General features: G+C 35.6%; 1 protein-coding gene across 2 annotated transcripts; it reads right to left on the minus strand.

The window, feature by feature from the left end:
* Window positions 1-1,986: 1,986 nt before the first annotated feature.
* rfx6 (regulatory factor X, 6) lies at window positions 1,987-21,724 on the minus strand. 2 transcript variants are annotated; one of them, XM_083562468.1, is made up of 20 exons: window positions 21,461-21,724; window positions 21,235-21,376; window positions 20,042-20,195; window positions 19,825-19,948; window positions 19,658-19,719; window positions 19,393-19,470; window positions 18,751-18,778; window positions 18,377-18,484; window positions 16,823-16,900; window positions 14,625-14,738; window positions 14,359-14,408; window positions 13,421-13,580; window positions 13,113-13,251; window positions 10,148-10,257; window positions 9,945-10,062; window positions 7,904-8,026; window positions 7,605-7,814; window positions 5,063-5,560; window positions 3,838-4,047; window positions 1,987-2,619 (listed from the first exon to the last, which is right to left on the minus strand). In XM_083562468.1, exons 2-20 carry the CDS (start codon window positions 21,287-21,289, stop codon window positions 2,435-2,437), a joined length of 2,604 nt encoding a protein of 867 aa, XP_083418594.1. In that variant the 5' UTR covers window positions 21,290-21,376; window positions 21,461-21,724; the 3' UTR covers window positions 1,987-2,434. The 2 variants fall into 2 exon arrangements, with proteins under 2 accessions (XP_083418594.1, XP_083418593.1); XM_083562467.1 differs by having other exon boundaries at window positions 21,235-21,724.
* Between the last annotated feature and the right edge of the window lie 2,233 nt (window positions 21,725-23,957).

Raw genomic sequence — 23,957 nt, forward strand, 5'->3', positions numbered from 1 at the left:
ACCACATCCATAAACCTCCTCCTTGGTCTTCCTTTTTTTCCTCCTTCCTGGTGGCTCCATCCTCAGCATTCTCCTACTAATATACCCCATGTCCCTCCTCTGCACATGTCCAAACCATCTCAATTTTGCCTATCTCCCCTTGTTTTCAAAATGTCCTACATGCCCTGTCCCTCTAATAAATTTGTTTCTAATCCTGTCCATCGTCGTCACACCCAATGAACATCTCAACATCTTCAGCTCTGCTACCTCCAGCTCCACCTCCTGTCTTTTACTCAATGCCACTGTCTCTAAACCATACAACATCTCAGGTCTCACCACAGTCCTATAAACTTTCCCTTTCACTCTCACAGATACTCTTCTATCACAAATCACTCCTGCTATCACTCTTCTCCACCCACTCCACCCTGCCTGCACTCTTTTCTTCACTTCTCTAACACACTCTTCGTTACTTTGCACTGTTGACCCCAGGTACCTGAACTCCTCCACCTTCTCCACCTCTTCTCCCTGCAACCACACCCCTCCACACACATACTTTGTCTTACTCCTACTGACTTTCATTCCCCTTCTCTCCAGCGCGTTCCTTCACCCCTAACAATCAACCAATAATCAACTAGTTCTCTAAAACAGGTTGAAGGTGACTCTCGTGAACCTTTAATTGGCGACAGAATTACAATTTCTAAAAATGGATGAACAACTAAGAACAAAAACAGTTTTACAATACAGTAAATGTGTGAATTCTGTCCAGTCTGTTGCAGTCAATATAAATCAAATATGCAATCCAAAATACATTTGTGTGACTAACATTTTTGTAAACAATGACAAAAGAACTTAAAAGCAATTATTTGTTAATTGACACAAATACGTTTTCAGAAAAGAATTAAAAATTGTAAGAAAAGTTCAGGTGTTCACAAGAAATCCAATGTGTTGTGTTGTTTGTACAAATTGTTATAAGAAATGTACGTACTGTTTTGCAAATATTAAGGAAGATTTGAGAAATGCTCCAAAGCAGCTGAGAAAAACTGTAATATCCACTCTTCTGGGAAGATGTTCCATTTGATTTTGGAGTGTGATTGTGGAGATCAGTAATCATTCAGCCACAAAGTCAAGTACTGATGTAGGTGAGGTGAGGAGGCCTGGGGTGAATTTAGCATTGCAGTTTATCCCTTCAATAGAGTGGAAGCTCTATGGCAAAAGATCTTCCACAACAACCCACGTAAAGTAGTTCCCCTTCGGGAACTCGAGCTGCATCGGGAACGCTTTGGGAACGCCCCTGCGTTCCGACGCAGCGTCTCGTTCCCTCGGGGAATTAGGGTTACGTTCGTAACCTAGAGACGTTCCCCTTCGGGAACTCGAGCTGCGTCAGAACAGAGGGGCGTCCCAAAGCGTTCCGACGCAGCGTCTCGTTCCCTCGGGGAACTAGGGTTACGTTCGTAACCTAGAGATGATCTTCATGGAGCTGACACAAGTGCATTATCATGCTGGAACAGATTTGTGTCTCCTAATTCAATTGAAGGGAAATTTCTGCCCAAAATTTTGGGATTGTTAAACCCCAGATTTATTTTATCTATTTACAGGACAGAGCAGTTAAACAACCACAAGTATCAAAAATCCAGTCCGACAAGGCAATTTAAGATTAAAAATGTCATTCTAATTAAAAATACCAGAAGAGAAATCTCACAAAATAGTACAAATACAGTAAATTATTTAATACTGTTTAATACTAGAGGTGTGCTCCAGGATCCCACCAGACACAAAAAGATCATTGACCAAACGTTTTTTCATTTCCTGCTGTCTGATATAAAGCTTGCAGGACGAACAGAGACCACATTTTATTCAAATCGAAGGCTACAATGCTGTCTGACTAATTTCCAGCACTTCTCATTCATCTTTAGTATTTACCTGGTCAATGTGGTTTATAACTGGCATAATATTCTATATAAAAACCAACAAAATTTCTCACAAATATGCTGACCTTTTAAATTTTTTCCAGTTCTCCAGTGCATGCTAATAGCTAGTCGACTAATTAACTGCTAGAATGCTTGCACACATTTGCCATACATTTTTATTGTCCATTATCTACACATACACATCATACACGATGTTAATGAAGCTACCATTTTTAAGGTCTTTCTCCAGCTTTTAAGTGGTTATAGGGACATCAAAATACACCCTATTGGTTTAGGCCACACCCACTTTAGTTCGAAATCAAAAGACTTAAAGGCTCTAGGTACAGTTAAGGATGTTTGTTGCACTGATACAGATAGCAAAGTGGCATTACATTTACATTTGTGTTACAGTTACACTTAAATAAAGTCTATTTATACACTATTTTTACTCTACAAAACGTCTTTGCTAGTCCATCTGTTAACACTGAGTCTCTGGCACAGGGGTTTATTTTTTCTTATAGTCAGTAATAAAAGGTTATACAGCTACATCATGGTGGTCCTCCGGTTGAAGCCATGAACACGGTATTGATGGGAGGCAGGGAGGACGCCATGTCCCGCACTTCGGCACCGCTATGGTGAGGCAGCAAGGCATCTTGGGAATGATGATACTGAGCAGCAGTGCCATACATGCACGGAGAAACAGAGCAAGGGATCGGAGTGGAGATCGAGGAACCTGTAACAGATACATAGTGAAAATTTTACAAATGATCAGGATTTAGTGAAAGTGAAAACTTTCCCATTGTTCTACAGCCAAGTCAAATGTCTAGTCAGCTAATTACCTTAAAGTATGCAAGTTGGCATTTTGTACATCGATACACAACCGGACTCAAGATCGTATACATGTACTTTATTTTAGCCAAAACTTTAAATATACAGTGCCTGTCAAAAGACTATTCCATGATAGATAACACGCTGCATAAAAGCAAAAGGAACATACATGTGCTTCAAAAACCATAAAAGACTCCATGTTTCCACACTTTTTACAGGCTCGGTGCCATAACAACCACACTCTTGATTGGTATTATGTAAATGAGTTAAGCAAGATTTCCAGCTAGCTTGTTTTCTTGCTAGAGCAGAATGCATGTTCTGTGACTCAGCGATTCCACACATCACCTTATGCCACCATATAAAATTTGCATGTTGGATGTGATTGGTCAAAAGCATTTAAACCTATTTTGTGACATCACAAAAGTGATAATTGAAGATTTAGGTTTAAAAACACATTTATATATTTTTTTATTATTATTATTATATCATATATTTTTTTTTTCCTGGTGGTCTAGTGGTTAGGATGCTGCGCTCTCACCGCCGCGGCCCGGGTTTGATTCCCGGTCAGGGAACCGAACCCATCCATTAGGGTTGCACAAGCTAGTGCACTCTTAGTGCCGGTCCCAAGCCCGGATAAATGTGGAGGGTTGCGTTAGGAAGGGCATCCAGTGTAAAAACATGAGCCAAATCGAAAATGCGGATCACGAATACGGATGATCTGCTGTGGCGACCCCTTATGGGAGAAGCCGATAGAAAGTTTTTATTATATAAAATTTTTTTAATAAAACAAAAATGTTTATTGTTGTTCATTTTTTATTTCTTGAATTTTGTTCTATCCAATTTTTTTGTTTAATATTTAAATCAATTTTCATTAAAATTTTTTAAATTGCAAGACCAACTTTCGGCATGGATATTAAGAGCCAATAACTTAAATATAACGAATACAGATGTTCTGTCACAAACTCAGGATGTACATGGATGTAGCTCATTGTCCATAAATTGTCAGTATATTTTAAATCACATCAATCACAATATAAGCCAAACTCCTAATATAAACTAATATAAATATATATCTTCTCCCGTTGTTTCCTGCTTGTAAAATAGTAAACCTTTGTCTGCTCACCCGCTGAGCGTGTCATTACAGGAGGTTGTGCAGTGTAATACGGTGTTGTTGGCTTCCTGCTCGTGTCGTTCAGGATGTTCAGAGGGTCGTGGACCTCAGCATATGCAGGGACAGAACGAGTGGAGGTCACACTGCTGATCACTGATACATGCTGATCGATTAAAGAGCCCATTCTCTGTGTGTCCACATAGCCACTGTTCCCATAGTATCCTGGATGTGAGGAAGTAAAGCAGTACAGGAAGAGAATTACTTTTCAATCCAAACCTTACATTTTTAAATCTCTCTAATGATCAAATCTGCAATAGAAAGGTATATTTTGGGGGGAAAATATATACAAATTGTAAATCCAATAACAAATCCAAAACCAATATCAACTACATAAATATGATTCTATTAAATAAGTAATCAACCAATCAGCCATTATCAAACAATTAATAGATTTATATTTATGTATTTCATATTAAACTTAAATTATTTCTATACATTTATATAAGTATTAATATTAATATTATAATTATTATTATTAATCAAAATATAAATATTTATTTGGATGCCCAAGAGGAGGAGACCCAAACCTGTTCCAGCATGGCAATGCCTCTGTGCACAAAGCCAGCTCCATGAAGATATGTGGAAAATCTTTAGTGGCCTGCGATAAAGCTTTCAATCCTATTGAGCACCTTTGGGATGAATATAAATGCTGAATGCACCCCAGGCCTTCTCACCTCACCTGCATTAGTACAGTACCTGACCTTCCTAACACCCTTGTGGGTCCACAAACACACTTCAAAAGTTATTGAAACATCTTTCCAGAAGAGCTTATTATAACAGCAAATGGGGACTAAACGTTGAATGGGAGGTTCAGAAAGCACAAACCGAACCTTTGTCCACATAATGTTTAAGAATTTTTTATTTCGAAGGACACCTGAGAAAAACATTGCTTACCTCCATGACCAAATAGTTTATGTGCAAAAATCATGAGCTTAAACACATGAAATGAGCTGAAGTTAAGTAAAGCAGATAAGTGCTCAGTCAGCGTGCATATTTTCTGCACAGTATCCCCAACTCTCAACCCTAACACACTGAAATAGTACAAACACTGGCACTGTTTTATTAATTTGAAAACAATAAAAAAAAAAGGTGATAGTATCATCTACATCTTATACACCCATTACAATAATATGATCTCACTGAAGGTCTCACAGCTTCATGAGATTCTGACACTCACCGCTGTGTGGTGCGCTGGTGTACACTGGACCTGAACATCCTCCTCCACTCCCTGCAAATCCGTAGTCCATCAGCTGAACCTCCATGTTGGACTCAGAGGTGGATGGGTAGCTCACTGTTGAGGCTCTGGAGCTGTACACAACACCACTGCAGCTGCTATTAAAGCAGTCTTTAGCCAGCTGCTGACCGTTGAAGGAGGAATAGCGTGAACACTCAGTGCGAGCCTGGAAACCTGAAGGGGGCATGTGGGTCTGGGTCTGGGTCTGGGTCAGGTTTGTAGGCTGGTAGGTGGAGGAGCTGGTGTAGAAGGTGGAGGCAGGCAGGCTTTGGTACATGGCATCAGGGAAAGCCTGGCAGTGTGCATTAGGCTGGACAGGGCAGGTGCTTGGTGATCTCACCGCCATGGGGCCTTGGTTGATCACGCTGCCTCGGTTCGCCATGGCCGGAGATATGGGCGGAGTCATCAACTGACCAGTGCTCTGGGAGTAGTCTAAGTGGCCTAGATAAGGAGAATTACACCACATTTTTTGTGATTCTTAAAAAATGTGACATTATTTATATACACAATATTATCAAATAATCCATGTAACAAACAATTTTTTTATTAAAAAAAACAACTCTTTTTAACTGCACGGTTTTGCAGCTGTACATCCTTTAACATTTTATCATCAATTATACTTTATAATAACTGTTTTAGTATTATGTTTAGTATTATGTGTGCAAATATGTTTTTTTTTTTCTCTTGCAAAGACTATTTTTATCTTAATTTTAGTTTTCATTTTTATAATGTTTAAACTTAAAACTAAGATTGGCTTAATTCCTTTCACCAGTTGGCAAGTGCTTGATTTAATAGGACTAGCCTAGATACAATCAAAAATCTCTCACCTCCAGAGAGCTACTTGAGAAAAACCTGGCAACCTTGGAGACGGTTATTGCAAAAAGTAATAACAACAAGTAATCTAAATAAGCTGCCCAGAAAATCAGCAAGCACCTGTTTAACAGAAATCATCTAGTGATACATCTTTTTTAAAATGAAGTGAGGAAAGTCTGTGTGAGTGAATAGTATCTTCGTTGCAGTGTACGCTTAGGCTCTTTACTCATACAGCTAATGCCCATCCACGAAGCTTGTCATAAATTTGTCACTGTTACAAAAAATGTATAAAAAATTGCATATTGTCTTGAAATTGGTCATTGTTGATGATTACAATGTTTTTATTATTATATTTTATTGAATTATTCACTTCATTGGGAAGGAATGTCATTTGTGTAATTATTAAAGGGGCTGCCAATTAAATTAAAAGGGCTGCCAAAAATTCTCTTGAAGTACTAGTGCTTATAAAGTGTACATGTCCCTTGCATGCTGGCTCTTCTTTTCTCTCAATTGAGAGATAAAAATTATTAAACTAATACTACCATGTCAGCATAGTATCTCTATATAATTTGGGTTTAAATGAGTCAAGAATGCTGTGAAGTTTTGAGATATATATTAGTGTGTAGGAACCTACTGTGAACTCTCCTTATAGTAGTATAGTATAGTATAGTATAGTATCATATAGTATAATATATTATAGAATAGTATAATATTATATAGTATATTATAGAGTAGTATAGTACAGTTCAGTACAGTATAGTTTCATATAGTATAATATATTATAGTATAGTATTATATAGTATATTATATCATAGTATAGTATAGTATAGTATAGTATAGTATAGTATAGTATAGTATAGTATAGTATTATATAGTATATTATATCATAGTATAGTATAGTATAGTATTATATAGTATATTATATCATAGTATAGTATAGTATAGTATAGTATAGTATAGTATAGTATAGTATTATATAGTATATTATATCATAGTATAGTATAGTATAGTATAGTATAGTATAGAGATAGTACCAAAAAAAAATTGGGTATTGGGGCCCAGGTTTCCAAAAAATGTCTATAAATTTGACATTGTATTATGTAAAATGCATTTTACAATATTATATATACATTTTTATGGTCACAGACTGGCTGGTGGAGGGGCAGGTGGAAAAGTAGAAATGTTTTTTTGTGATGGTGTATGTGACTTCTATCTATTCTATCTATCTATCTATCTATCTATCTATCTATCTATCTATCTATCTATCTATCTATCTATCTATCTATCTATCTATCTATCCATCCATCCATCCATCCATCCATCCATCCATCCATCCATCCATCCATCCATCCATCCATCCATCCATCCATCCACCCACATTTTAATCCTACACAAAGATAACCCAAGTAAATACAAAATGCAGTTTTTAAAAAAAGATTTCATTTATTAAGAAAAAAGGCTGTCCAAACCTACTTGGCCCTATGTAAAAAAAAATACAAAACAGTAATTGCCCACCCACTCTTGCTAAATCATGAATAGAGAGCTCAGTTAAATTTTACTTGCCACACCCAGACCTGATTACCGACCGACCGACCGACCGACAGACAGACAGACAGACAGACAGACAGACAGACAGACAGACAGATAGATAGATAGGCCTTAAAATATTTACCAGATAGTGTAAAGCTGTCTGTGTCTGTCCCCTGGTACATTACCATGGTTGTCCCGAGTCCATGCTGAGTTCCTGGGACAGACAGGTGTGTATAATCCGGCTGGCTCTCGTTCTTCACGGATGAATCGCTGCTCACATTCCCGGCTTTATTATTACGATTTGCCAGGAAGCAGGAACTCGGGGAAGCCGTAAACGTTGCCTTACTGGCATCTGAAAATATTTACAAATAAATTTACAAATATGGTTACATCAGCATACTGAACAAAGTAGAAGCTGTTCAAATAAACCTAGACGTTTACCTGCGTTTCGCATATATTTATCCAGGAGATTTTGTAGATCTTGCTCTTTATCGTTATTGAATTGTGTCTCTATCGCCAGCAAGATGTATTCATCCAACAGCATCCGAATGAGGTGAAAGGAACCTGAAAAGAGGTTTATTTACTTAATTCAATTTAGTAGAGACAAATGAGGTTAGTTTAGTTTTTCATCTGTAAGAATTCTTCCTTTCTAACATCTACAAAGCAAATCAATAAGGTTTCTGTTTATTTTCAACTTTTTTGTTTGTTTGCTAACCTAATTTATTGTTCTTACAACTTTATTTCTATAACGCAATCATTATAAAAAACTGTTGTTTTAAATAATTGTACCTATTCACAGAGCTGTGTAAAAGTTGTAAAACTAAACCTTAAACAATTGTGCCAATAAAAAAAAGCTAAAAGGAAAATATATATGTAAAAGGTTGAACATAATTGACCGCATGTCTAATAAAAAAATATATAAATAAAAAAAAGATTTCCCAAAAAAATCTGAAATGACTGCTTGAAAAAAATAAATAAATAAATAAATAAATAAAACAGATACATCGATCAAAATTATACTTCTGGTTTCATTGCTAAACATAGTCATTTCATTACTTTTAAATGTATCTTTACATTAATTAATATATTTCATTTGTTTGTCCATTTGTCTATTTATTTTTATTTAGTTAGTTAGTTAGTTAGATTGTTTGAATTTATTTATTTATTTATTTCTGATTGATTGATTGATTGATTGATTGATTGATTGATTGATTGATGTCATTCCCTTAAAAAAGGGGCAAATAATCGCCATAGTTGACTGTACTAATACTTCTATTTTTAAAGTTTACTTTTTACTTGCGTCGCTTTAAATAAATAGTTAGATTTGTATCTTAAATATGTTTATGACCATGAAATATGAAAAAAAAAAACATATTAACAAGCCAGTTGTATCTTTACTACCTTAATGCTCTAACAAATCCTACCCAAAATAACTCCATGAGGACATTTTGCAATTATATTAGTCTAATATACAAAAGGCATCAAAATAAACATCAGTCACTGTTTAATATGTTCACCCACTGACCCAAAATCTCCTAAAACTTCAGATTCAACACATTTTTATGTGCTCTTATGGTTCAGTTGTATCTGTGTTCTTCGGGTCATGCTCACTATTTCTCAATATGACATAAAAATGGGGAAGATGGTCACATTTTACAAAAGGGTGCTTTATTTATGTATGTATGGATGAATTAAATTTATTTTGGTATACATTTCTGCCTGCTGTGTGTTCAGTGAGTCATGTAATCGCCTCTGTAAGTGTGGCTGTTTGGCGTGTGTGTGTGTGTGTGTGTGTGTGTGTGTGTGTGTGTGTGTGTGTGTGTGTGTGTGTGTGTGTGTGTGTGTGTGCGTGTGTGTGTCCACATAGCCATCAAAAGCTAACAACTAGTGCTGGGCTCTTCCTAATCAGTGCACAGATTTGTTGATCAGGACGGTTCACTACATTCTACACCACACTGTGGCTTTGTACCAAACTGGGTGGAGGGTTTTTGTTGTTGGAGAAGCTTCAAATAAACGTTCTACATTTACCAAAATAAAGAAGATTGTGGAGTATTGGGACACTTTTTTTAGCCACTGGGACTATTGAGACATTTCCAGTCATATCTGGTTCTTCTCCAAACTGTTACCACAAAGTTGGAAACACACAACTTTGGTTTGCTGCATCTCCTGCTATAGCACTCTGTCAACTCTACTGAAGACCTTTGAGATTAATTGGAATGCTGCATGCCAGGCCTCCTTAACTTACTTACATCAGTACCTGACTTTTGACAGCACCTGAGATCTCCACCAATTTCGACAAGCACACTCCAAAAACTAGTGAAACATCTTCCCAGAAGAGTGGAGATTATTATAACAGCAATTGAAGACTAAATGTGGACTGGGATGTTTAAAAAGCACGTTTCAATTTTACGGTCAGGTGTCCACAAACTTTTGTCTATATAATGTAAACATGAATTGTCCATGAATTCCAAAAGATCTTTACCAAAGCTTGTGGCATTGTTTAAGGTGAGGCTGTGCATCACACGTGCTCCAAAAAAACTCCATTTCAGTAAAAAGTCCTGCGCTCGTTTCTTCACTGAGCGGCCGTTCTGTTTACTGGGCTAATAAAAGAGTGGAAAGAAAGACTGGATTAAATAAAGAAACTGTGATTGGATAAGCCTGCAGGATATTTTATTTGCAGCCAACCTTAATGACTTTCTGTTCCACCACAGAGTCGAGCCACTCGATAAAAGACTCGACTGTGGCGTTTTTCCTCAGGAGCTCCTTTAACTCTTGGAACACTGCCACAGAGTCATCTATGAAATAAAAATGGGGGAAAAGAGAAATTTTAAAAGCACAATAAAAAAACAAACACCATATTGTATTGTGTATTGTGTATACTATGATCGTTTGCTATGATGGATCAAGATCTAATGTAACGATTGTCATTTTCTAAACATGGACATTTTTTTTATACATACAAGTATAGACATTTTTCAAATTTGGAAATATTCATATTTAAATATAGGATTTTTTACTAAATATATCATTTTCTCATTTTCTCATTTTTCTCAGTTGCTTTGGAGCGTTTCTCAGATCAGAAATGAAATGTCTCAAAACTACTAGTTCAACGTCCACTTCTTTTAGTCATTTGTGCTCATCATAAAAATATTTCTTGTTGCTTTTATCAACTTGCGAAAGCTTTTCTACATTCATTTAATCGATTGTGTTCAAGTGTCTGCTGTTTCCTACAGTATCAGTTGTTTATGTTCATGTTGATCAAAATTTATGATACTGGTTTCACCTGAATAGTTTTAACCCTTAAAACATCTCAGCATCAGTTCATTGTAAGTCAGCGAATGTAAAATTGTTAAAGCAGTCGTCAGAATCTGTCATCTAACATTTCTGTTACACTTTTATTAGTAAATGTGATGAACTGATGAATTGTGCAGATGAATCTTGAACGTCACTAATGAAGGCGAGTGAACGACATCAGAACCAATCATCAACCAGTTCTCTAAAACAGGTCAAAGTTGAATCTGGTGAAGCTTCAGTTGGAGAGTGAATACAGACAAAACACAGAATTATACATTCTGAAAATGGATGAAGTAGGAAACATACGAACACCAGTACAGTACAGTGAAAGTGTGAATCCTGTCCGTCTCTTACAATCAAAATAAATCAAATATGCAATAAAATAATTGAATTTGTGCTGCTGAAATTCATAGATACTGACAACACGACTAAACATTTTGATGTTTTTGTTTGTGAACAATGACAAAATAACTTTTCATTCTGATGGCAATGATTTGTTAATTGACACAAATACTTACTGACAGCTGAACTAAGGATTTGGGGAAAAGTACAGACTTTTGGATGTGTTGTGCTGTTTGTACACATTGTTCTAAAAATGAACTTTAAAAAGTGGTTTATAAATATCAAGGATGATTTGAGAAATGCTCCAAAGCCACTGAGAAAAACTGTAAAACAGAATGTTTTACGAATACAGTAAATTTCTAAATATGGAAATGTTCTATTTATGGTCATTTTTTTAAATATGTTTATTTTCTAAGCACAGAAATATTCTAAATTTCGTATATTTTTAAAAAAAGGTCCTTTTCCAAATATGTGGGAAGATTTACAAATATATGGAAATATCAATATTTATATTGGAAATGGGAATGGGAATTTTCTTTTACTAAATATTATTATTCTAATTTTAAAAATCTACTGAATACATTAATTTTCTACATATGCTAATACTTCAAATATGGTTATTTTCTGAATATGTAAATTTTCTGAATACAGTAACTTCCTAAATAATGGTCAAAATGTGTTGATAGTTTTTTCTATAAGATGAGCTCCTGCAGTAGTTGAGAGTATAATGTTTTTAATGGAGTTTTGCATTATTGGCAGATGTAATGTTTGAGAAGGAGTCTCCAGTGTCAGAGATTTATAACAGTCAGAATTAAAGCTGTAATAATTCTAACAAAAAAAGGAGATTTAAAAAAGGAGATTCAATATTTCCTCACATTCATACTTGCTCAAAATATTAATTATTACAGATTTGGAGGGAAACATGGGAACAATGTAATTTCTATAGGAAAGATTTTTCCTTTTGGTTATTTTCCTACTGGATTTATTTCTCTTTTTATTAGTTTTTCTCAGTTGATTTGGAGCTTTTTTTTTCATTCATCCTTAATATATTGCAAACCAAAAAGTACATTTCTCAAAACTATGTGTACAAACAGCAAAACACATTGGATTTCTTGCAAAAGCCTGTACATTTCTCAAAATTCTCAGTTCTCTAAAAAAGAGTATTTGTGTCAGTGAACATCTCATTCCCTTCAGAATAAAAAGCCCTTTTGTCATTGTTCACAAACAAAATCGTCAAAATGTTTAGTCATATTGTCAGTATAAAAAAGTGCACAGTTTCTTGATATAAACTACGGTTTGGATTACAATGATTGAATATGCACAAAGTTCAATTTCTCCTGTTTGGCATCTATACATTTTAAACAGTACAAATTAATTTATTTAATTGCATATTTGATTTATATCGATTGCAAGAGACCAGACAGAATTCACACTTTTACTGTACTGTAATAGTGTCCATTCGTTTCTTGGTTATTCATAAATTTTCAGAAATTGTAATTCTGGGTTTTGATCTGTCTTTCGCCAATTGAAGGATACCGTTCACTCGCCTTCGTTAGTGACATTCAAGATTCATCTGCCCAATTCATCAACTCAAGAAACGCTCCAAAGCAACTGAGAAAAACTGCAATTATTCATTATTACGTTTTAAATGTTGAAATGAAAATGATCCATTGTTGCCAATTTCTAAATTTCAACTGAAAACCAATGACTGCTTACATCTTTGTTTATATTTTAAAAATAACATTATATGGTATATTAACATAACATTAAATGTAGCTATAGACCTATAAAATTGATTAAATGCTTCTCTGTAATAAATAATTTTTTTACCAATTTACATTTTTGTAGGAAAATGATAAATGTGGAAGTAGCAGTAAATCCAGTAAACTAACAGCTAAAAATTTTAGGTATCCAGATGTATCTTCTAAGGTAAAAACAATCAGTTTCCTTATCAAAAACCTATGTTACAGTTAGCCTGGAAATCTTAAATATTGTGTTTGGTATTTTAACTCACATTCAGAGTAGAAATCCAGGTCCTGGTCGCTTGTGTTTGAGAGGAGTGCCTGGGAGCCAATGCTGTTTAAATCCACTTTGTCGATGTCGTTCACCATAGCCATCACAACGCTTTGGTCAAAAAGAGCCGGTCTTGCTATCTACAGCCACAAAATCCCATTGCTGTCAAAATTATACTGCAAATCTCATACTACACTCCTGAGAAAAAGTTAATGAAAAGACTTACAGAGTTTTTAACTAAAAAATAAAACTGTTAAAAAAACAAGAATATCCATCATCCATGTAAAAGTGTGGATGAGAAATGCTGACCTGAGCGAGGTGTAAGAAGGAGGTCTGGCGCTTCAAGGATGAGACGAAGCGACGAGCTATTGGCAGCTTCTTTTCTGACAGGATTTTTGGCAGATTTTCCAACGATGAAACCATCCAGGGTTCCCAAAGTTTCGCAAAATTTCGGATATCTGCCAAAAGACTGGACAGATCGTCCATATATGCCTGTTATTTAACATGCTGAAGGTCAACACATTTACAGAAATAAAGGGTTTGCACTGTGAAAGAGTTTTTTCACATTGATAAAAACTGACAAACAAGTAAAGAATAACTTCTTAAGCCATGATGGCTGCAATGCTATATAGACAAAGGTTTGTGGACACCTGACCTTAAGATTGGTATGTGCTTCTGTTTGAACATCCAATTCCACAGTTAGGTCCTATTTACCTTTATAATAAGCTCCACTCGTCTGGGAGGATGTTCCACTAGATTATGTGGAGATTTGTGCTCATTCAGTTACAATGGTGTTAGTAAAGTCAGACACTGATATAGGTGAGGTGAGGAGGCCTCAGACAGTGTTAACATTCATCCCAAAGGTGTTCAATAGGGTTGGAGCTTTAAAGCAGGAGATCTTTTACTCCAACCCATGTAAAGCATATGTTAATTGAGCTGGCTTTGTGCACAGGGGCATTGTCATGCTGGAACAGGTTTGTGTCTCCTAGTTCAAGTTAATGGAAGATTTCAGGCTACTGCATCCAAAGGCATCCTATACAATTGCATGACTCCAAGTTTGTGGTAACAGTTTGGGGAAGAACCAATGCTTTTGTTTATATAATGTAGCTGATACATATCTTTCCATACACCATAAACACAAAATACAACTTTTCACAAAATGACAAAGTAATGAGGAATAAATTGTCAAGGATTTATGGCTGTTGGTGGATTTGCAACTTTGTACGACAGTTCAGAAGTTAACAAACCTTTCTGGCATGTCCTGCATAGTTGCAGGAATGAGAACATCAGTCAGGACCTAAAAACATACAAAGATGTTTGACATGAACTCATTACCTTGTGCCAACAATCATTATTTTGTGAGAATTTGCAGTTGAATAAAAAGTGAGTAGGACATTACACAGAGAAAAGATTTTGCAATGTTAGCAAAGTCTATATAACATTATTTATATTACTTAACTTGAATTAAACATGTTAATTTGCTGCATATGTCTGACACCTACACAAAACACACCTTGTATAGTATGGAGTCACACACACAAAAGATGTCCACAATTACTGGATTCTCCAGAAGAGGTAAGAGATGGTCCGGCATGCCTTGCCAGAAATGCAACAAGAAGTTCTGGATCTGAAATACAATGAAACGAATAAATCACTTCCCGGAATAGAAGGTGGTGTGATGAAGTTACCGCTAACATCTTTACATTGATTTTTTTTTTTTTTTATAAGAGTACATTCCTGTCAATCTTAATTCCTATTTAAATCACCACAGCAAATTTCCAATCGCTGAGAGAAAATTACAGTTTTGTTTTTATTCATTAAATATATTAAATAATACAGTAAACAAGGTTCCCTTTCAGTAACTCGATCTGTGTCAACAATGCTTTGGGAACGCTTGCACGTTGTCCATGCTCTGAATCACGTCCGTCAGTCCAATGGAAAGCACGGCGTCACCGGTGGGGTGATGTCACGTCCTGGAAGCTATAAGAGCACATGAAGTGAAACCAGCGCTAGCTTCTGTTTTTTCAGGAATTGCTCTGTGTGTGTCTGTTCTATGAAAGGTAAGGTGCAGGTTAACGTTTTATATGTTTTTATGTGCTGCATTGTCCCTTAAAACCCCGGTCCTTCCCACCAAAGCCGAGGTAGCCCTCAGAGGCTTATATGGCGGCATGTAAGGTTGCTGGCTGCCTGCACACCATGGCTGTGTTACAGGCTTATTAGGCCAACTTGCTGCGAGAGCTCAACAAGGGAATGCCTATGGGCAGCGATGGGGTTAAAGAGCTGCATCATGCAACAGTCCTGGCTCTCAGGCCAACAATGGAGACCGCTAGCGCCATTTGCAGGGCTATGTCTGCCCTGGTCTAAATGTACAAACAGTGACAAGTTTCAGGAGGCCAAGAAACAGTCGGCGGCATTCCAGCAGTTTCTCCCTCACCGCTCTCATGGGGCTGCTCGCCAGGCACAGGGATGGTGCACCTCAGCAGACTCCAGGGCATCCGCATTTTGAACTATATCGACGACTGTTGATATTAGCTCAATCAGAGTACCTGGCGACCCGGCATCAAGATTGCCCATATGAAGGAATTTTGGTTAAAACTGAACGACAAGAAAAGTGTACCTTTTCTGGTACAGAGAACCACCTATCTAGGCATAGCGTGGGATTTGACCATTATGCGGGCGCAGCTGTCTCCTGCACTAGTTGAGTCTATCCTCACGGCCATCAGGAGAGTAAGAAAAGGCCAGTTACAAGCTTCTTTACAAGCTGGAATGACAGATCCTCCTGTGGACTCATGGGAAGCTGCAAAAACCCTCTGGTCCTCTCTTACTCACCCTATGCCTGTATGCTTTTTCCCCTGTAACACTGCTCTCAAGAGTTGTGGAGAGAGTTTGCCGGAATGGAGTCAGTCTCCTCCTGTTAGCCCGGTGCTGGCAGGCCGGCAATGGTTTGCCGACCTGGTATATTCCTCCCAGAGGGGACCTTCACTCAGGCAGGGGGTGCTTTGCTTCACCTCCTCTCTGAGCCATACTGCCTGCATCCCTGCAGTGCTTCTTTCTCTTTTCAGAAGCTAGCACTGGTTTTACTCCATGTGCTCTCATAGCTTCCTGGTTGTGACATCACCCCCCCGGTGATGCCGCGCTTTCCATTGGACTCACCGTGCTTTTCATTGAACTACACACATGACTCATTCCCTCGGGGAACCATGGTTACATACGTAACCCGGAGACGTTATGCTATAACGTTTTTAACATTCTTGTTCTATTGGAGCACATTAAGCAAAACATATATCACAGTTTGTCACAGTACTGAGAAATCAGACCAAAATACTATATTATATTATATTATATAATATAATATTAGATTAGATTAGATTAGATTAGATTAGATTAGATTTATTATTACTATAAAAACAATAATATACCAGAACATAGGTATAATAACCCTTTCTAACAGTATTTGACATTTTTAGTCAGCAAATTATTTATTTTGGATACACCATAAGTCCATTATAAACTCATCAGGATGCAGTTGGGTTTCTGTATGTAGAGTATTGTATCTGTGTTTCTGTATTTAGTTCCCTGTGAGTAGAGGGATGGGAAAATGGAGGGGATTTGTAAAACAGCACTGTGATTTTCATATGATCAGAGTTTATTGAGAGTGTGGTTTAAATTATGTTCAATTCAACTGGTGTCTCAGGTCTTAAAAATTCGTACCTCTTCAAAGTTGACACTGATGGCATTGTCGAGGATACACTGGCAGTGCGTTTTGTACATCATGATCAGTGTGTCGACCTGTGTCATACGCATCAAGGAGAACAAGTGTGTAAAATTTTACAGTTACAAACAAATAGTCAGAAAAATAGGTGTTTAAACATATCCTTTTACATGCTTACTATATTTTACCTGAAAGAAGTGAAAATAGACTCCTGGGCATAAAAATGGTCAAATCATAAGATTTTAATTGAATAAACAACTAACTATTGACCTGGAAATTAGCAAGAGATAAACTAATTGATGATGCATATTATTAGGAGAGAGCTTTACTCTGTGATTTCTTTAAATGTTTAATTGTTGTGGCTAAACCTGTGGATATATATATATATATATATTTTTTTTTTTTTTTATTTTTTTTTTACAAAAAGAAGAGTCAATATTGCTGCATTCAAACAACGAGTTTGTGAATCCTAACATGTGGAATTTTTCAGACATTTCAATGATTTTTATGATTTTATGACTGTAGATGTCATTACTACTCTCCCTTCACTGGCTTTCTGTAGATCTGATACTCGCCTGCAAAGCCAAAAATGTATCAGCGATTTTCTACCTCACCCTGCTCCATTCTTTACCTCCACCCTATACTGATCCCTCCATCACTCGGGGTTCAAGGAAGGCATGCTTTATGACTCTCCTCCAATCTGGCGCCACTAGGTGGAACTTAATGTCCAAACAGCTGAGTCTCTAGCAGTTTTTTAACAAGTAATGTCTAACCCCCTACATCTTCCAGTAGTAATTAAAATAGCACTTCTCCTATAATAATAATAATAAAAAAAATGCATTTCTAACTATATTCCTGATATAGACTGATGGTATCCTTAATCTGTCTATTAATGAATGGGTATCAGACTGTATTTATTGATTATCAGCTTCATATGTTGCCATTTTGGGTTTGGCATATTTGCCATTATTTTAATTTGAACCCCACTTATGAGCACCTCTTGATAAGCTCCATTGATTAGCACCTTTTTTCAGCTCCAAGAAGATATGCTACACATGGGTTGGAGTCGAGGATCTTGAGCAGCTCTGACCTCAGCCCTATTGAACACCTTTGGGATGAACTGTAACACTGACTGCACCCCAGGTCTCCTCACCTCGCCTACATCACTACTGACTTTACTAACACCCTTGTGGCTGAATGAATCTCCACAAATCTCCACAAACACACTCCAACATCTAGCGGAGCATCTTCAAGAAAAGTTAAGGTAATAGCACACGAGGACTAAATGTGGAATAGGATATAAAAAAAAAAAAAAAGAACATACCAATCTTATGTTAGGATGTCCACAAACATTTGTCCATCTAGTGAAGATACTAAATATGCAAATTATACAGTATATATATATATATATATATATATATATATATATATATATATATATATATATATATATATATATATATATATATATATATATACTGTATATATGAAGAAAAATTTGTATCCCCTAATTGTTTTATGCTCAGTTTTATCAGGACCCAAAATAAACAAACCTTTTCTTTCGAAATGGATTCGTGAAGCAATAAATGTTGTGCACTTGGGAATTCTGGGAGCAGCGTTCCTGTTTTAGAGCTGAGAGAATATTTTCTTGTGAATCCTCCCTGTGGATTACAAACAAGATGCATTTCCACATGGATATAGAGATAGGGCTTTGTTTTAACACACCATCTCTTTTATTTCATTGTCAAAAATCATATTTAAAACATGATTTTTTTAAATATTCGTTCATATTCTTTCCTTTATTTATATTATGTACACAGTGCAAGAAATAGAGAAATGTAATAATGACACAGTTTTGGCTAAAACTGTAAATAAATAAATAAATAAATTAATTAATTAATTAATTAATTAATTAATTAATCCTAACCTCATTTTTGAGCTTGCTCCCAGAGAATCTGTGATGGATTGATAAGAATAATTATTAATTAATTTTAAAAGCAAAAAAAAAAAAAAAGAAATCTTTAAATTGTATTACATGTTTTACAGTCAGGTGCAAAAGTTTTCTAAAATATAATTAAAAAAGAATAGAAAACAAGCGACTTTGTGTCACATCTGCCAACAAATAAACAGGAATTTGTCAGTTTGTGTATATTGTGTAACATACATACATTTTTAGCTATCAAATCCTTTATTTATTTACAATATTTATAGTAATCAATTTATTTTTTCCAATATGCTGTAAATTTTAATTCTGCTCCCGAAAAGCCCTGGACATTGATAGGATAATATCTGTTTCTTTTTATCTTTACAACTTTTTAACTTTTTTTGCTTTATTCTAGGATAATTTCATATTTAAGACTTGTTGATCAAGCTGTAGATAAAACAGCGGTATATTTAACAAAAAACTTTCATTAAAAATCAGAATATAAACTTTTTACTCGAATTTTCAGTCCACAGTATTCTATCACAACTTTCCCCAATACAGGAAACTTTCCTAAATTCACTATTCAGTTAATTATTTTCTTTACCATTAACTGAAAAGTTGAAGGACTTTGAGCTTTAGATTTACCTGGTCAGACCTTTTCCTGAGTACACTGAATGATAATATGCACTGCTCTCTTTAATCCCAATACCGTAGTAATGATACCTAAAAAAAATAGAGAGAGAAATGGACTGAAAACAGACTTTAAGGTATTAACACAGACACTTAAAGACTTTATAATAGTAGATGGATGGATGGATGGATGGATGGATGGATGGATGGATGGATGGATGGATGGATGGATGGATGGATGGATGGATGGATGGATGGATGGATAAATTGCGTTCCTTACTTTGAATGGCCTCTAGTGCCAAGCCTTCGAGTGGTCAGGAGAGGGAATTTTTGCCTTATAGTCTGAGAAAAAAAAAACAAATATGCTACATAGACACTCATAAACAATTCAAATAATGAATAATTAATAATATAAAAAAAATAATAATTCCTCACAATAAGGCCTACCTTGCCAAAAGTGGCAGCGCAAGCAGGATCTAATTTCTCTTTGCGACAGAAGTCCAGGTAATGCGCATAGAGGATGCAGCGAGGCAAGCAGACTCCTTCGCAAACAATATAATTTTCCTCAAGCCTAAAGAGAAAGTGTTAGCAAAACATAAAGACATAAGAACATAAAGAAATCGCAAGGATCCCTACAAGAAAAAGAATGAAGATGGCGATATACCATTGAAGTGTCAGTTGAGTTTGTTTCTTCTTGTCCTTGATGATTTCACTGATACTCTTTTTTGTCGCAGTTTGCTTCAGAGAGAAGGTCTTGGAATATTCAAAGTGGTCCAAGTCGTCTTCGGAGGAGAAGCTTCCATTACTTTCGTCAGCCTCTGTTAAATAAATAATAATTTATAAATATGTTGAACTAAGTAAAAACAGAGTAAAACAGAGTATTGCTGACTAAATACTTACAGCAGTAAATGTGATTATATTTTATAAGAAACAGAAACTGCTTTTGTGCAAGATTTATAAAATTAAATATGATTAAATTATAAACATATATAGTTTGTTGACTGCTAGAAGATGAAGAACATGTAGAAGACAATGAGGAACAACAACCAATAGAAGGTAAAGAAGGGTAACTGTGACTATGCTAAATACAGTGCTGGATAAAACAAAAAAATGTTTTTGAGAAATAAACAAATTGATAATTTCCAAAAAAAAATCAGACATTATGAAATATAAAGAAATAAAAATTATATTTCAAAAAGCAATTGATTGAAAATTAACTGAGCACAAATTTCAACATTTTTGAAAAATAAATCATTAGAATTATATGAGTAAGAATTGGTCTATATTCAATGGAACATCTCTTATACTCATTGTTTTATTTAATTCTTAACTATTTTTTTTTTTACCTTTTTATATTTTATTTTATTTTATGTCGCAGATCATGAGAGTCAATAACATGTACACTGTACTGTGTAGGGTTTTGTATGTGACAAGTAACATAAATGTATCTTCTCCACAGCTGTCAGACTTCTACAGGAGTACAAAACAGGTCTTGATAAAGAAAATTGAAAATGATATTGAAGAAGAAAATGGAAAAATATTACAATAAATATGCACAATAAAATATAAACATTTGTATATTAGAAGAGAAGAGAAGAGAAGAGAAGAGAAGAGAAGAGAAGAGAAGAGAAAAAAAGAAATGATAAATAAAATTATTTTTGAAAATGATCCTACGTTGATGTATATAAAGCACAATTTTTTTAATTGTGGTTAAAACACAAAACACCCCAAGATGTAGTAACTATAATAAAATCTCTTAATAATCAGAAGTTAATTTTAAAATCTTTATATCCTATTTCCTCTCATTAGTACCCCTAGCATCTAATATTCACTTTTAAACTCTAATTTATGTCCCACCTGATTTAATTCCTGAATCCTCTTCATCTTCATCAAACTTGTCTTTGAAAAACATGTCGTTTCTGAGGCCTTGGTGCTCACCAGCGTTGGTGCTAATGTGATGGAGATCATCAGCACTGTAAGTCCTCTTCGGCTGTGGTGGCTGACAGAAAAGGTTGTTAGTCTTGTCTGGACTTCCACTGTTTCTTTTCATTGGTGTGATATCAAGACAATTGAAATGAAACACCTGGAACAAAATTTCCGAACGCAACGTCACACTTTAAAAACAATTGACTCATCCAAAGTAGATCCAAAAACATACATTTTAGATCTCTTATGTCTGACTGGACATCTCCCCTAGCATGTAACGCAGCATCTACAGCATCCCAGCATCTACTTTTAATCCACCGAAACAGTTAACGCTTTCAGGTCTTAATTAAAGCAGTGCTGTGGCTGAAATGGCACGTCACTGAGGCGAGTGCCTTAAGGGCATTTATCCTATTTACAAAAGACTGGCAGTAGAGTGGAAGTATTAATGATTAACCCGAGGGGCCATCATCTCCTTAAAACCTGCTGGTGTTGCCTTTCCAGCTAGACTACACCTCCAACCAGAGTCATCACACCGCACTCTTCACTTTCTGGCCTGGTTTATTCAATCAACAACCACATGTCAATAACACGTAGACAAACTGCTGGTTTTCAACATGCAAAATGTTTATAAATTCTTCAAACCAATCTCTATGTGTGCGTGTGTGTGTGTGTGTGTGTGTGTGTGTGTGTGTGTGTGTGTGTGTGTGTGTGTGTGTGTGTGTGTGTGTGTGTGTGCCATGGAGAAGACTTTTTGCATTATTTCACTGTACTGAGAAAATCCTAATAAAAAAAACATGTTTACTACAGACTCATGTATAATGGGAGTGTTTTGTCCAACATGGTATATAATAATAATAGTAATAATAATAATAATAATAATAATAAGAAGAAGAAGAAGAAGAAGAAGAAGAAGAAGAAGAAGAAGAATTATATATAACTATATATATAAAAAAAAATAATAATAAACCTTGAGAGGAACCAGACTTAAAGGGGAATTCAATTAATTTAATTTCAGTTCAGTTCAGTTTTATTTGTAAAGTGCCTCTAACAATGGACATCGTTTCAAAGCAGCTTAACAGAAATAAAGAGGTTTGGAAGTTGGAATGTATAAGTTAGTGCTTATTTCTATAAGTTTGTTCCTTATAGGTTTTTCCTAAAGAATGATCCAGTGGTGATGGTGGCAAGAAAAAACTCCCTTAAATGATCTGAAGAAGAAACCTTAAGAGAAACAAGACTCAGAAGGGAACCCCTTTCATTTTTGAGGTAATTGACTGTTCACTGATGGACACTTGGATGCAAAACTGTTCAGAGCAATTGTAGTCTTAAGCCATTGTAGCAGACCAAATATTAATTACATGAGTTTAACCCTTTACAGTAACCTTATGGATCCTTTGGCTGTTTGTGCAAGTGCACTGAATCATCCCCAATTAAGGAGAATTTCTTCGTTCCAATAGAAAGATTTAGATTTTTATTCATGTTGTACTTCATATGATTCCCAGTCATCATAAGCTTTATTTATGGAGCAATTTTCATGCTTTTGGTAGTTCAAAGTGCCGTACAATCAAGCACTTAAAATAGAATAATAAAAAAGTACTGCAATACAGACTACAAAAAAATATGGACTTATGTTGTCAAAGGTATATGGATCATCACACCCAGATATGATCCTTACCCACACTGTTGCTTCAAAGTTTATAAGATAACTTTACACACTGTATCATTACAATTTCCCTTCACTGGAACTAATAGACCCAAACACTGTTCCAGCATCACAATGTACATAAATTAAGGTCCATAAACACATGGTGTGTTATGGTTGAAGTGAAAAAAAATAAAAGTGTCCTGCAGAAGACCCCTGACCTCCTCAACCCCAATGAATTCCTCTGGGGTAAATTGGATCACTGAGTGAACCCCAAACCTCCTTATTGAACATCAGTACCTGATCTCACTAATGCTCTTGTAGCTAAATGGACAGATCCCCATTAACACACACCAAAATCTATTAACTGAATTTGCCTGAACTGGAGATATTTGTGCTTGTAAAGGCGTTTCATATTAATCCGTTTATTTGTACAGATCATGCTGTAATTTTAATTATAAACAAATTTACTTATCTCATACTAAAATTCAATTTTGGCAATGCCACCGCATAAGATGAACACAACACAAAGTGTTGTTAAAATGTGCTTACTTTTTGGCAAAATTACACTCAGAGCACAAACATGGGATTGCTGGTTAGCCAGAGAAAACTAGCTAGAGAAAGTGGAGGGGGTAACACAAACTAATGGAGTTTAGTGGGCAAACACAAACAAACATTAAGCAGCCTGCTGGAATAACACCTGCCTTCATGGACAATACATAAACACAGAATAAACACCCGCACATTCATGCACTTATCTAATCAGCCAATCAGTCTTGTGGCAGGAGCAAACTGCGAAACCTCATGCAAATACAGTCCAAGAGATTCAACTCATCATCACATTGAACAACAAATTGAAGAAATAGCGTTTAACCACAGCATAATTGTTGTTGCCAGATTAACTGGTTCAAGTATTTCAGGAAAAGCTGATCTGGGATTTTTATTTACAACAGTCTCTAGAGTTTACACACACACACAAATATCCATAATAAAGCACCCCGGGAATAGAAACAGT

Source organism: Silurus aristotelis (assembly GCF_946808225.1).
Source record: "Silurus aristotelis genome assembly, chromosome: 15".
Classification (NCBI taxonomy): Eukaryota; Metazoa; Chordata; class Actinopteri; order Siluriformes; family Siluridae; genus Silurus; species Silurus aristotelis.